Source organism: Cuculus canorus, chromosome 12 (genome assembly GCF_017976375.1).
Source record: "Cuculus canorus isolate bCucCan1 chromosome 12, bCucCan1.pri, whole genome shotgun sequence".
In the NCBI taxonomy this organism is placed as follows: Eukaryota; Metazoa; Chordata; class Aves; order Cuculiformes; family Cuculidae; genus Cuculus; species Cuculus canorus.
Genome location: NC_071412.1, coordinates 7,529,950 through 7,545,306, shown reverse-complemented (window position 1 = coordinate 7,545,306; position 15,357 = coordinate 7,529,950). Strand labels below are relative to the sequence as shown.

At 41.2% G+C, this 15,357-nt stretch overlaps 1 protein-coding gene across 4 annotated transcripts in view; it reads left to right on the top strand.

Annotated features, from left to right (window-relative positions):
• Positions 1-15,357, top strand: part of ARNT2 (aryl hydrocarbon receptor nuclear translocator 2) — a 107,104-nt gene that overhangs the window by 79,207 nt on the left and 12,540 nt on the right. For all 4 annotated transcript variants that reach the window (XM_054077550.1, XM_054077548.1, XM_054077549.1 and 1 more), the window contains 4 exons: positions 1,631-1,782; positions 9,024-9,096; positions 9,254-9,377; positions 13,540-13,639. In XM_054077550.1, coding sequence (XP_053933525.1) covers positions 1,631-1,782; positions 9,024-9,096; positions 9,254-9,377; positions 13,540-13,639 — 449 coding nt within the window. The remainder of the gene's footprint in view (positions 1-1,630; positions 1,783-9,023; positions 9,097-9,253; positions 9,378-13,539; positions 13,640-15,357) is intronic.

Genomic DNA, 15,357 nt, shown 5'->3' with positions numbered 1-15,357 from the left:
TGGGAAGATAAATTCATTCATCAGGGTGGGAAAATCAGGCCAGAATACGATAGTCTCAAAGCCAAGATCAACAAATAGGGTTTAGTATCAAAGCATCCAGAATACAGCTATTTGATATCCAGTAGGATGCTACTCAGATTGGACACTTTATACATAAGCTCTGTGGGTTTTTTTACCCTGGGTGTGGTTGTAGAAAGTTGCTGATAGAAGAATGTCACTCACTGAACTTGAACTACAAAGGCATTCTAAAAAAAAAAAGAAATAAAATAAAAAGGCATTTATCTCAGTTTATTTGGAACTTTCCTGGGCATTGCTAAATCTTTTTGTTTCTTCTACTGCATTCTTTCCATGTAATCCTGTATCCAGCTGATCAATTTGAAATGCAGACTTTTGGAAAAAGGGTTGGAGCATTTTTCTTAATGCAATTGCCTGTCGATTAAGGCAGGGAGGTAAATACTGGGGTTTCTACCTTTAGAAAATTCAAGCTGCAGATAGCTAATGAAAATTATATTCCAATGGATAAGGATTAAGTATCCACAACAAGATGCGGCGTTTATTTGTAGTAGATCTGCCAGTTCCTTCCCTGAGGCACCCCTGAGATAGCTTGGTGGAAAAGCAATAAAAAATGGACAGATAGCCTAGGTAAGTGCCCGCTGAATTAATTGAAACCATATAAATTTTCTTCTGACTTAAACCAAGGTTGTTAGAGAACACTAAAAATGCAGTTACCGTGCCAAAGTGCAAGTATTGTTTTGAGTATATTTCTATAGCTGCTTCTTAATTCTCACTTGATGCCCAGCTATCAACTTCAACAGAACTTCAGCTACCCAAACCAGAATGAGTGTTGCCAGACATCTGTTTCTTAGTTATAAGCAATTAGGCTGTCCAAGCAAAGAATTTGCTCTCCGTTTTTGTTTATATTATTAAAATGGACAGTGGCTTATTGGTGTTCTCTCCATTCAAAATCTGGCTCACTGTTTCTTCTTTTGGAAGCCAGAAGCAAGTGTTTCTTGGTAGCACTTTGCCATTGTAGGGAGTCTTCTCATGTGTTTGGGGAAGAAAAAAAAACCTGACTGCATACAATTTCTTAAAAAAAAACCACTGTGTTTAAATGTTATCCTAAATTTTGATGCTGAAGTGTGATTTATCACATATATGAATTGCATAGCTAGGGATCCAAGCAGAAAATCAGACAGTCAGCCTCAAAATATTTTGTTCTTGTAGGCTTTTGTTTCAGCTGCAATGTTTAGTTAAATATAAACATTTAAAAGATCCTCAGTTTGGTTTCTGTCAGTCTCTCAATAAGCATTCCATGTTAAAACCTTCCTAAAGCTTCCCTGTTGGGATAACGGCACAACCTGTTGGTTGTCCTGAATCTGTATTGTTCTTATGTGTAGGCTGGAAAATGGTATTTTATACAACAGAGTATGAGGGTTTAATTCTGAAGGAAATAGCTGCAAACACGAATCAGATTTTGCTTATTCTCTTCAAATTAAGAATCTACTTGCTGTGTCCATAGTTTTCTGCAATTCAGGTTTAAAATACACCAGTTACTGATATTTAGTATTGATTTGCACAGCAGGTAGCAGTCTCCTTCTCCTTCTGTTAACCTTTCCAAATGATTTTGCAGGTTGTGAAACTGAAAGGTCAAGTCCTGTCTGTGATGTATCGTTTTCGTACCAAAAACCGGGAGTGGATGCTGATCAGAACCAGCAGTTTCACATTTCAGAATCCTTATTCTGATGAAATTGAATACATCATCTGCACCAACACTAATGTAAAGTATGTGCCTTTTCAGATGCTCGTATGCGTGGTTTTGAAAGAATTTGAGCGTTGCTTTTTGCTGTAAAGCACATTCTCATTTATTTGTGGCCTGTTTCTAGCTACATTTCTTTCTCTGTAGCAATACAATATGTAACAGGGTTTTTCTGCATCATGAGATCTCACAGCATAGTTGTTTCTGTGTCGTTATCCTGCTGTGCTTCCAGGGCTTGGCTGCGCTAGGAGAGAAACGTCACTTATCTGTTATATCATTAGACGAGCCCATTGATCTCAGTCCAGGCTGCCCTAAGCTAGCACAGAGCTTCCAGCAGCAGACGAGCTATCCTGATGTTGGAGGAAGGTTAGCCTGATTCCTAAGCCCAAGAGAAATTGCGTGTCCATGCTCATTGTCAGCATACCATCCCATAGTTCTGGGCTCTGTCATCATGGGCTGTGTATACTCGTGGCCTCTGAAAGCTGACAAAATGATTTTCTGGTAGACTTGAGTGGGAAGGGTTCCTGGTACTCTGTTAAGGTTTGGTGGAATATCCCCAAGTATGGCGACAGATCCAACCCCTTGTCTTAAGAGGGGAATTGAATCATCCTGTCTTTGAATTAATACTTTCCAAAAATCTGTCATTGAATCTCTCAGGGTGAGGTCACCGTGGGAGTAGAGCAGAGGTTCATCTCTGTGTAACTGAGAAGAGAAGCTTTTGAAGCCTCCTGAGTTCTGAGCCAGTAACTGCAGAAGCGAATCTTAAGGAATCCATTGCTTTATAGTGTAGGGCTTTATTTACAAATATTTCATCTTTGCAATATAAAATTAATCTATTTCTAAAGCAAAATCTACTTCTGGTCTAAACAAAGATATTTTTTTCTTGCCAAGTTTTTGGCTCAAAGGAATTTATTGATTTTAAGACCTGTTAGACTCTATAGTTGAAATGCTGAACAAGCAGTCTGCTAGTGGAGATGCATGCTGAGAGCTCCGTTTGCAAAACTAAACCCCTGGAGCTTTGGTGTTTGAACTTAGAAAGCTAGTAAGTCTCTCTGGGTGTTCCTTGACTTGCTTCTTTGGACATGACACGTAACCGGGCTAGAAGGGCTATGCTTTGGCGCATTTGAAACCCAGTGTTGCAGTGACTTCACTCATTTTTGTCTGCATACCCTAAAAGCTGGGCTTAAAGAACTGAATAGTTAAGCTCATTGAAAACAAGCAAACGTGTCTTGAAATCAGACAGCTTACTATCTCCCTGTCCACACTGTGCATCAAAATAGATATTTCCACTTTTCTGCTCTGCCATATTTCTTTTACAAATAATTCTTATATGCAAAAACAGGCCTGCAAAATAAAAAGCAAATTCTGCTATCTATCCCAGGATGGCTTAACTGTGCTTTGTTCCCAAGAGTCCAGAGATGAAAAAGTGGGTCTGCAGACTTATGTTATGTTGACTCTGGGAGGGTTTTTTTCAAAGCCTCCACTATACTGTTCAGTTTGGCATCACAGCACTTACTGTGATGAATAGGGCTGTGCCAGCTTCTGGCTCTTGTTACATTTCTCTTGCTAGGTTTGAATAGCAACCCAGAAATGTTGACCTAATATGGAAGTTGCCTGCTGCTACTTTGACAGAGGATGTTCCCTCTTTCCTGTCATGTTGAAAATGTTCTAGTCTTATGGCAAGTTACAGCCCATTATACGTCTGCTTTTGAATAGTGGAAAGAATGCGTTATTCAAATGGTTTTCTGTTTCTCCCCATGTTCTCTCCCACTTCTCAGACAGATTTCCGAAGAGGTCTTACTGTAATGTACTGCTGTTCCTGCCTGTTAATGGATTTCTTTATTTTTTTATCACATCTGGGGTCATGTTTTGACTTCTGATTTCCTATATGCCTCGGGGAGTTGTACGTCATGGTAACTGTTGATTTCCGCCTCCTCATTAAGCTCCTGCTGGGGCCGATTGTTCAGCACTGACCCCGGTGTACACGATCATCTTTACGTATCGGTGGAAGTATTGGATGCTCCGAGTCCAGCAAAGTGCTTCACATGGAGACCAGGCAGGAATGCCTTCCACTGTGTAGTTGTAGGCAGCTCTGCACAGAGACAAATTTCCATTTGTCTGTCGCTGTGATAACCTTGCCAGCTCCCTAACATACCGGTTTGAGGCAGTTAAAAATTCAGCATGAAATTGAAAAGAGCAATGTAGCCAAAAGACCTACGTTTAAATCAGTTCTTAACTTGGGATGGTTTCATGCCACGGTACATGTGTCTGTTTGTGTATGTTAACGAAATAGCTCTCGACTTCACAAGTGAACAGCGTTATCCGAAAAGACTGTAGAGGGCAGTGGTGGTTCCAGTTGTGGAGGGATAAATTGATTATTTAGTGGTGGTGGTGGCTTGGTTTGTTTGGTTTGGGGTTTGAGTTTTTTGGAAGGGGGGGCAGGAGGCAGTATTTAATGACTGAAGCTCCAAAGGAGTATCTTTAACTTTCCAAACTTGCTTTTGGTGCAGAAGGATAATGAAAGATTAGGTTCAAATGTTCACTTAGTTCCTTATGAAAAAAGAAAACAAAACTTCTCTCAGTTTCGCTTGAGGGTAGTCATCCAAGAGAAACTTCCTGGAGAAATGAAGCATTTAACATTTAGCATTTGTGCTGCATTTGGCCGAAAGGAAGAGTCCCCTCTTTGACCACATCTTCCTGTATAGTTGAAACTGTTTGATTTCCAAAAAGAAGTAATAGTTGTGATCAGCGTTTATTTAGCATACACATAGAGCAGCATTTGGATAAAATAATCTGTCACGGTGACAGATAAAGCAATATAAAAGTCTTTATATACATGTATCTGTAAGAAAGATGTTTTTCTGACCTTTATGGAAATTATGGTGTTTCAGTTTTTTAAGCCTCACAGTCCTGCATTTATTTATGAATCCCACAGTTGTCCTGAATCTCAAGATTTTTGCCTCGGAGTGAGTTGGCACAGGTCAGTGCTAGATGAATCACCCTGTGCTTGTGCGAGAGATGCTTTCTGTTTCGGATTCTCATGGACCAAAATATTAAAAAGATCAACTGTTCAGATAAAATTCCAGTCTGTGGTAGTGGTGCTAAAGACTTATTTTCTCATGATCTCCATGCCATCTGTAGGCTACCTGGTGTTAGACCCTTTCACAAGGGTGAATTGAAGCTGTAGGCTAAAAGAGGGAGATTTTGAGAGTTTCTGAAAGAGGATTTTACAACGGCAGCCCCAAGGCTTTTATTACTCCCTTTTTTGTCCAAACCGGAGACAGGAAGCACATGTGCCTGTATTACATAAAAATAGCTTAGTAGAGATACAGTGGTATTGTTTCTCTCTCACCATAGAGAATGTTAATTTTAAAGTTCAAATCCTTTCTCTGGTTACTCTGTTGCCTGGAAAAGGAACAGGTGACTTCAGCGTTGATAGGGGGAGATTAATTTGGCTGAAATTTTCTCCAGTGTCAAAGGGATTTTCACAGAATTTTCCCTTTTCAAAAGGCAAGTTTTTTCCAAAGCCATTTACTGAAGTAAATTTGAATTATCAAAACCTTCAGAACTGTTGAACCATTCCTTGCTCAAACCGAGGGCTTTCCCAGTTTCATACAGAAATTGTGGGTGGGCCAAGAGTTCCTCAGCACAGGCAGAATCCTCTGTTGATCCAGACAATACCTTAACTTGCTATGTTGAATATCCTGTAGAGCCAGGAATTTTATTTCATTTATTCTTTGAAGCTGAAATTGAAACCAAGGATAGTTTGGGTTTTGAGTTCGAAGTGCAATTTGAGATTTGCCCAAGGTGATAATAAACCCTTGTCCTGTATCATCTTTCCAAGCCGATCTTGCAGTTCCATGACTGAAGGGACATGCACGTGTGGACTGTTCAGTATGGTTAGACGGTAAGGTCTGAAACAACCACAACAGCAGCGCTCGGCTCTCCCTGGTTGGCTGGTCCATGCCTTGCCGCACAGCTTCTTTCAGGTTTCAAGCATCATTTGAACCGTTTATACAGTAGCAGCAAAAACAACAGCAGAAGATGCTAACCTGGCTTTTGCATTTCAATCTTAATTAAGCGTGGTATATTTCCTGCACAGAGTTCAGGAAAGATGCACTTAAGTACTTGGGTTTTATAGGAAATGGATTTGGGGGGGTTGTTCCCAGATTTCAGTGCTGCTAATACAATATATTTATATTGTACTGCAGCTTAACAAGTATTAGAGATGAAAGATAAAGAAGGGCAAAGGAGCACTAAGTTAGAGAAGTGCCTACAAAACAAGTAACCACTAACTATGTTGTTTTGTTTGGCTCATTTGTATGCATATGGCTGAATCAAGAAAACATACTTTATACGGAACAGAAGAGACCTAATGTGCTGTTTATTGACACACGCACCAAGTTGTTGGTAATAAAAACAAATGAAACAATATAATTAGCTTTCACGTTAACAACAGGATTTAATGGGTGTTTATTGTCCACAGAGTGGTATTTAGGAAAACCTCCCCATAGATTTGCCATGATTAAATTACCTCCCATAGTTCTGTTGGAAAAGTATGCATTTTATGCTTGTGAACAAAGGATTTCTTTGCATTCCAGAGGTAATTCCTAGGAATTTTCTGTTGGCTAAAATAATGTGGAAGATCTGTGGCTCTCTAACAACTTGGAGGACTGACCTTTATTTGTATGTTACTTCTAGGACAAAAGTGATTCTGTATATCATGTGTCCTTACTCCGTAATGCTAGCAGAAGGCTTTTGGCCATCTACTCTGATCTTCTCTTTGATGCAGGTCAGATTTTTGTCCAGTTTGCCATGGAGCCTAGTGACTAGTGTCTGAGCGAAATGCCTTCTGGAAAAGGATCAAGGGATGGAAAAATTTGTTACTGAGTTCAGTAGCTTGTTTGAGTGGTCCCTCGCATTCCCATCAAGTTTGTGCTTTATTTGTCTTTTGTCTGCAACTTTGTCTCTCAGTCCCCTTGACATCTGGATCGGTCTACTATTTTTATATATATATTTTTTTATATATATATATAATATATATTTAAAATATTATTTGGATAAAAATCTAAAATTCAAGCCTGTGACCAAAAATGTATCCAGTGTTTTCCAGAGTTTCAAATCCATGATCTTGCTATTTTGCAAAATCTCATCAATGACCGCCCATCACATTATAGTGTCTCTCTGGGGAAGACGCATGTGGTGTTTAATACCTCTTCCTTAGGTGACCTTTTTTCCCTTCAGAAAGAGGCCAGAGGCATATAGAAGCTGTAACTACTGCCAATTGTCATCTGCAAGTATCAAGCTTACTTTCTTGTCAGTGCAACTCATTCTTACACTGATCTCTGAGTTTTAGCATAACTGAACGGAGCTACCCACACATCCTCAGGCCAGAAATAATCTTGCTAATTGTGATCACGTGACAGAAGGCAACTGCTCGTGGAAGGTGCAAAACCTTTAGATGATTTCGTGGCCGCTGAGGCTTTTTGTCATTACCCAGGCAGCCTTTCTTGAGACGCAGTGCCCGCAAGCTCCCGCCGTCGAACTCAAGAGGCTGATTCAGTGCCTCTTATGATGTTGGCCCATACCAGAGCAAGGCTCTGCCTTCTCCAGGGCAGCTTCTTCAGATAAGGGCCATGGCAGAGCCTTTGCTTTTCACAGGGAAATCTCCAGTTGTAACCGCAAGCTGCTTTCAACATGAAGTTGTGAAGTGAAGGCAATGCTCTGGCCGAGCTGTTCAGCCTAGAGCTGAGCAGAGCTGCTGCTGTGCTGGCGTGATTGTGTGGCTCTCACACTGCCATCCCAGCTCAGCGCCGGGATAAAGCCGCGTTTGTGTCTGCAGACAAAGTGGGAGATGATCTAAGTCCAAACAAGAAAGCAGAAGTTTGCATTTTAACGGTAAACTTCTGGTCTTAACATATCAATAGCATTTTGCCTTTCATTTCAAAGGATTGGGGTTTGTTTCTGATAAATAGCACTGCATGGTGGCTTTTTATGTAGAATTTTCTTGTTACAGTATCTTCAACATTTCCAATAGCAATAATTAATATAACTGTCTTCTATTTTTTTTTAAATAGGAGCTTTGAATTTCTGTCCTTTCAGAATAAAAAAAAAAAAGCAAGTGAAGAAATTGATTCAGAAGATCACTGTTCTAGATATATTACAAACATAAAAGAGCTGTATATTATAACTACGTAATATTTGCACATGTAGAATGTGAATATGCCTGACTTGCCACCACTTGCATGCTGTCCCTATGGGTCACCTCTTGGTTAATTTTCATGACTTCCAATGCTTTTATCTGTCGATATTGGCTAATTGTCATAGTTAAATAACAGCACCTGACACTGAACACAAATCAAGTGCTTCTCAGGGATCTGCAGAGTTTTCAACACTAAAGTTCTTTCCTCATTCTGGCAAATGGCCCCTCATGTTTATTAGCTCTGGCAGTTTCTTTTCTATTGCTGCAGCACATTTAATTTTTCCTAAATTCATATAATTGGATTAAGGCTATTACTTCCAATGATTTTTATCTCATTTAAGCAATGGATATTTTTTGCTCAGGTCTGACCAGCATGAAAAGGAGATTCATATTTTCTGTAGTATTTGTCAACACAAAATTATTTAACATAATGTCTTGATTTTACATAGTAGCAGAAATAAATTAGTTCTGGACATTTACTGCCTTAAAAGCTTTCTGAAAAGGAATAGAATCTCATCTTGGATCCTGAGGAGACAGTAGAACCAAAGCACATTAAATAGGTTTTATTACAAAGAAGAATTCATTTGCAGTTCTTTCTAGCTCAACAGGTTGTTCCGTTTGGTCTGACGTGCTTCAGACAGAGCTTTGATCACTTTTTCTTATTGACTGGCATCGTTCTACGTTAATGTTACTGCAAGCTTCCTGTTGACTTCAGTAGGATCAGTGAAGGGGTCCAATATATTCATCATTAACACAAGGAAGACATTCTTGGTGTCTTAGTTGTGAACTCTTAAATCCTTTATAAGCAGGTGGTATTCCATCCTCCCTTACTCACCCACCTGCGTTTCTGTGCTATTACAGCAAAACGCTTCGTGTGCCCTGTTGCATTCCTGTGGTGGGGGCTTTGTCGATGAGAATGCTTTAAAACCAGGTGAATCTCAAAGGAAAGGATTTACCAAATCATCTGAGAAATGTTTCACTCAAAGTATAAAATAGGAGACCGTGGCTCTTCATTTTTGTTTCTCAATTGGTTTGTGTTACAAAGTCATTTTGTCTCCTTTGCAGACAGCTTCAGCAGCAGCAAGCAGAACTTGAAGTACATCAGAGAGATGGGCTGTCATCCTATGACTTATCTCAGGTGAAATTTCTCAAGTTTTTATTTTTGTGCCTCTGATCTTTTAAAACGTAAAGCAATGGCAGATTTCAGCAAAATTAAAAATACGTTGTGTCTGTCCCTGAATTCCTTTTCATCAAATACAATGGAGGAAATTACCTTCCCTTGTGTATCTCAACAGGTGCCTGTTCCAAGTATATCAGCTAACGTTCATGAGGGTGGAAAGTCTGTGGAAAAGCCTGATGCTATCTTCTCCCAGGAGAGAGATCCTAGATTTGCTGAGATGTTTGCTGGAATAACTGCTTGTAAGTGAAAGTCTCTGATGTTTAATTTTGAATACTGTGTTAAGCTTGGTTACATGATGTGGAGCATAGCTTTGAGAGGATGAAGAGAGACTACAATGTGGCTGAGAAATTTCCAAGCAAAGTCAGTCTTCAGGACATTTCTTAGGTTTTGTCTTTAGCTGCTATTTCCCCAAAAGATGATGAGTGGTAAATTCAAGCAGACAACAACAGCTTTTGTGTCACCAGACCTACCTAGTTTTGATTCTCTTGTCACTTCATACAGGCAACTAAGCAGTATTCATAGATACTAAACATCCTGAACAGAACTTGCTGTTTCTAAGTATGTATTTTCTTTCTTAAACAGCAGATGCGAGTTCACCTCTCTAAATAGACATGGATTAAGAAAGTTACCATGTAGTCTTAAGACAGGCCTGCAGGTTTTTTTTATCAAAACACCAGCTTTTGCATTGATTCTTTCGGAGACCTATGCTGCCTTGAAGTGTCGTAATATACTTGTTTTGCGGTCAGTTGAGGCATCTCCAGTCACTGGTGGTGAATCCTTGCTCTTTTTCCCACACCTTTTGAACTTGCTGGCAAGTTCTTACAAGAGTGATGGGAGTCTCAGAAACAGTATGTTCTTCTATATTTCTTGAAAATTACTGTGAGGGCAGAGTCCTTACTGAGTGCCCTCACTGGAGGTTTTCCCAGCCCTGTACCAAGACATAACTGGCAACTGGTCAGTCAAACAGATATATCCGGCTCCGACTGGCCCAAGCCTATGCTGCCTGTTGCCCTAACAAACAGAAATCATTGAGAAGACTGGCAGCTGAAGGGGGTGGATCATCTGAAATATATCTGTATGAAACCAGGCTCGTTAATTCCACTGCTCGTGGAAGAACTCGTTAATTGTTTATTGTTCTTAACTGTCCTCACGGACAAAAAAGAGAAGTTTTTACATTTGTTTTAAATAAATCACTGTGCAAGTGTCATGCAGTGCACGAAGGAAACGACCCACAGGGTTTGACTCCAGGGGTGTTGGGAGATGACCTCACTGCATTGGTTTCTTATGTCTGGCTTGGCCTGTTCAGATGGAGAAGGCACTGTAACTGCAAAATGGACTTAATATGCTGTCCTCCTGTCACTGAGACTTCTCTGTTATTCCTCTTCATCCTTGTCCGTCTACTCTAACAGCGAAGTCAACAGCTGAGGCCATAAAAGAGGCCCATTAGAAGGTAGCAAGACTCCAGCCCTAAACACCAGAACGTGCTTTTCCAAGCAAGAACATCTTGCTTTTTGGCTGCCTTATTGGCTCTTTTTCAGGCAGCTCTCAACTGTTTGTGAGGAGGGGTTAAGGTTAAGGGTCTAGCAAGCTGTGAGGTAGCTGTGAGGTTATGTTCTTGGAAATGCCATTTCTCTTTTCATTCTTATCAGTTTACAGACTATGCTTTTTTTGGGACATTCACTCTGTCTGAATTTCTCATGGGAGCAGTGATCAAGGTCTTCTCTGAATGGTAAAAAGAGATGGTTCACAGTCAGAGATGAGATACGCTGTCCAAAACCAATATTGACAAACCTGCGTGCAGCCTACAAGACATTTGCATTATGTTGATACCCAATATCATTCTTTGCTACGTTCTTTAAAAGTACAGGTTTCACGTAGGGAGAACGTTGCCATAATTGCATGTAGTGGGCACGCGTAAATGAAAAAAACAGTGGGGAAAGAAAGCCTGTCTCCACAGATTCATGCAAGTGCCTTGAAGCATGGCACGGTGTGCTGCTTAGAGAGGGTTTTCATTCTGCAGGCAGAATCACGGGTCCTGCTGGGAGAGGGACATATCACTGACCAGTACGGTGGTGGGGTTTAGAGAGAAACAGGTTTAAGTGTGCAAGTTAAACACCAAAACAAAACAGGCGTTCAATGCTATACCAAAAGGTAAGAGCAGAGAAGTATGCATAAAGTGCATAAAGATCTGGGTGGGAATACAGCTGGGAGAGACGTGGGCCAGATCTGGAGGCTAACAAGCAATCAGGAAAGAGGTTTTAAAGCTGATTGAACTGCTTGCTGTTAGTTTAGCTATTCCCCTTGTCTTGGCTTCATCCTGTGGCACAGACGCTGGTGGGTGCCATGGCAACTCTGCTTCACTTGAGGAATTCCAGTTCATTTAGGGCACTCTCAATTTTGCTGGTGAGTTGTTGTCAAATATCTAAAGCACCCGCGGGATTTTGGCTCAGTCTCTTCCGACCCTGAGAGTTTGGTATCCCAGTAAAGGGTGGAAAAATAGGACATCTCTTGCAAGAGTGACATCACTGAAAGAAAGAGAAAATCATCTGTTCTCCTTTTCAGGGACATCCCAAACCATTCTCAGTTCTTCCTACTACATACGTTACCTTCTCTAGATCTTTTTCCCAATTCTCCTTGGATTTTTTTATATGGCACTGTAGGTTTGCAGCCCAGACTCGATGTCTGTGCTATGACAATATGTAGCCAGTGAGGAATTTCTACAAATTTCTGCATTACAGAGGAAAAGTAGTGAGAGCTTGCACCAGTGGCATGTGTGCTCCTTCTCCAAGGCTCCTGTCAGGTAATTTGAGGTGACATTTCTTTGAGAAAGCTAGCTTAGATTCTTGTTAAGAACATAACATAAGAAGAACTTAAGTAACGGAGAGGAGCTGGTGTGTGCTGGAAGCCTTTGGTGAGCCACACTCACAAGGTCTTTTAAAGCTAGGGAAAACGAAAAAATACTTATAAGTTGAGTGGGATTGTGTCCAGGAGAGAATCCTGTGAAATGAGTGGGAATCTGAAAAGAGCAAAGGGGAAAATGAAGAGGCGTACTTGATTTCTAGGCTTGTCAGAGGGTGCATAGTAACAGATGATGGCAAAGACATCAGTGAGCTGGGGGGTGTTCAGCACTTGAAGGTAGTGAGGGAGGATGAGGAAAGTGAGTAAATGGTGGTGGAGCAGACCTTTAAATTATTTTATTAGGAAAGTAGTAGTAGTGATGTTTCTCTGGGCTTTGGAGTAATGCAGTGCCAGAAAATTAAATTAAGGACACCGTTCACCCGATCTCATTTCATTCAATTAGAGATTGATCTCCAGTTGCCACATTAAGAGTAGACTATAAAAGTTAATGGCATCTCCACATGTGTGTTCTTCACCACACTAGTCTGTCTTACACCCCACTGGGATGCTTGCATCCTGTTTCGTGGCTCCCTCAAGGCACGTATAGGACAGCAAAAGCTGTAAGAGACCAGTGCTTTGCCTTGCCACAGCTCCAGTGCCCCAGTCTTGCAGACACTCAGAAGCACAGTGCCTCCAGCCACCTGTAACATTGAAATGCAAGTAGGGGCTGCAGGATCACCCAGGTTTGTTGGCGGTCACCCCAGGATCTGCAGGCGTGCCACCAGGCTCCCTGGGAGAGTCGGGTACTCCTCTCTGGCTGCCCTGGAGGGAAATGGGCTGCCAGCTGGTTAGGAAAGGAGTTCTTTGACACCATTCTTTGGGATGTTTAACCAAGAGATGTGAAGCCTCTAGCTGCTACCTCAATGCAAAGAGGCTGCAGTAACAGCAGCAGCCCTGGAGGGTGTCTTCTGGAGCCAGAACCATACCCTTGCCTAAGGCCATCCCCAGGTACGCCACAGAGGTGCATGTGCGTCAGACCAGGCTTGTTTTCTGTGACATTCTTCTGTTCCACTCTGGCCACTGATGGGACAGACTCTCCCATCTTTCTTCTAGAAAATCTTTGTTCCACTTCCCAGTCTGTAGCTGGGACTCGTGTGCCCATCGCTCCCTGCCTCAGCCAGGGTCACTCTCTGTCTCCATTCCTACTCCTGCCTGCGTGGTCAGAAGCAGCTTCCAGTGGGCACAGAGAAGCTCTGGGCAACGTGACTGGAGAGCACATACCAGCATTATGTTCCATGCGAACAATAGCATTAATGAGATACATCCTGGTAGGAGGGTCTGAAGTAGACACAAACCAGCTGTGCTTCTAGTTTCATACCGAATTGTCATATAGACCTTTTGTGTCATTCTTAATGTATTCCACAGGGCTTCTTCATAAAGCTTTAAGGAGGGAAGAAAAGTCCTTGCTGCATATGTACATCATGATATTTATTGAATAGTTTTGCCTTTGTTTTCTCATCCCCTAAACTTTTCTCTTTCTGTGATTTGTTTTTCTTTCTGTAGCAGATAAAAAAATGATGGCATCGGCATCCACAGCAGGAAACCAGCAGCTTTACTCACAGGGAAGCCCATTTCAGCCAGGACATTCGGGAAAGACTTTCAGGTACTGTAGTCCAGATGCTGAACGCAGTGGCTTTTGTCTAATAGTGGGGAACTGTTCCCCTTTGATCTAGTAGTGGAAACAAAACTGACCTAAGGTTCAAGGGCTTTCTTTGCATGAATGAACTTTACTTGTATACACTTCACTCTTACATTTAGGTCTTGGCACTTAGGCTAGACTTACAAGCCGAAATGATTTGGATATCTCTGTTGAAAATACTGCCTAAGTAAGTAGATATGTGTTGCTGTGATGATGTAATTGGGGAAAAAAAAAAGCTAAGAAGCATCAACAACTCATGAAGGGAAATAAGTCTGAAGGATAATGGGGCACGCTCAGATCTGAAGAACATTCAACCGAGCTAAGAAGGTGCAAAAATTTGTTTTGCAGTTACAGCTGTCAGTACTTCAGCAGGGTGCCTTTGAGGGCATCAGTGTGGACACCTTATTAAAGGGAACAGTGGGGAGCTTGCTCCGTAGTGCCTGGTGAGGGCTGAGACACAGGCGTCAACAGTTTTCTAAGGCAGTTTCCAAATGCACATAAGATGGTGGTCTGGCATTTTCCAAGGCGTTTTTGGGTTATTCAGTGTGCACGTTGTTGCCTACCAGCTGGCAATACAAATTGAGCTCCTCTGAAGTTTAAGAGTTTGCATGACTTTCCAGTCATTTTTTGAGATTGTGGTAACAGTGATTGTGTTTACCTTAATGCTTTTCCTGTCATCGCTTTCGGACTGTGATACTGAAGTTTCATTCTCCTGCTTTAGAAAAAACAAGACTCTGAAAGTGAAGGAACAGCCACTCAGAGGCTGTCAGTTCCCAGAATTAGAAAACATCTGCAAACGATAATTTTATTTAAACCAATGTGTTCTTAAAGTTATAATTGCTAATAATCTCAGTGGGGAGAAATAAAATCCCTGTGCATGTATTTTGTCAATTTAAAACCAAGAATAACTTGGGGAGGCAGGATACGACAATAAATTAAAATGTCTTTTAATTGGATATTGTATATTACTGAATAGTTAACTTGCTGTCTTGGGGTTTGGCGTGTGTTTTGTTCGTTTCCTTTGTTAATTCCTGATGTTTAACTAAAGTTTTTTTCCTACTGCTGTACTATTACATCAAGTTATGACACAATCTGCCAGCATTTCCACCCTCCATGAACAGTCCTCCCTGAATGCTCTCCAGGCTGGTCCATTTGGTTACTGCGCCTTGGCAGTCTTTAGTCCCTACTTTGGAGGCTCCTGGTTTCAAAGTATGTATTCCAGATGCAGTCCATGCCCCTTAGACGATGGGATTTGCCAGTCCAGCTGGGAAGGTGTCGGCAGTAGGGCCAGCCCTTCCCAGCAGCTGTTGTGTGCTTCCGAGTTCAATCAGATTTAAATGGATTTTCTCATCCGCATTTCCCTCTTTGGAGACTCTGTGGTAGTAAAAAATAAAAATAAAATAAAGCAAAATAGAAATTAAACTCCACAAGGAATTTCTAAACACGCATTTTGCTTCTAGGCAGCTTAAGAAAGACAGGATAATAAATCCCATATTCAAATGTGTGCCATGTTTTGCTTACCGCTCTGGGAGAGATTTTGTCAGTCTTCTCAGAGGATTCAGATTCCTACTTTCCTCTCTGTTCAGCTTTGTTTACTTCTTTTCCCAATCTGCTCCTCTTTCTTTGTAAAACGATTGTGAAAATAGGCAATAGGGAAAGGACTGGAGAAAAGAGCGAGCTCT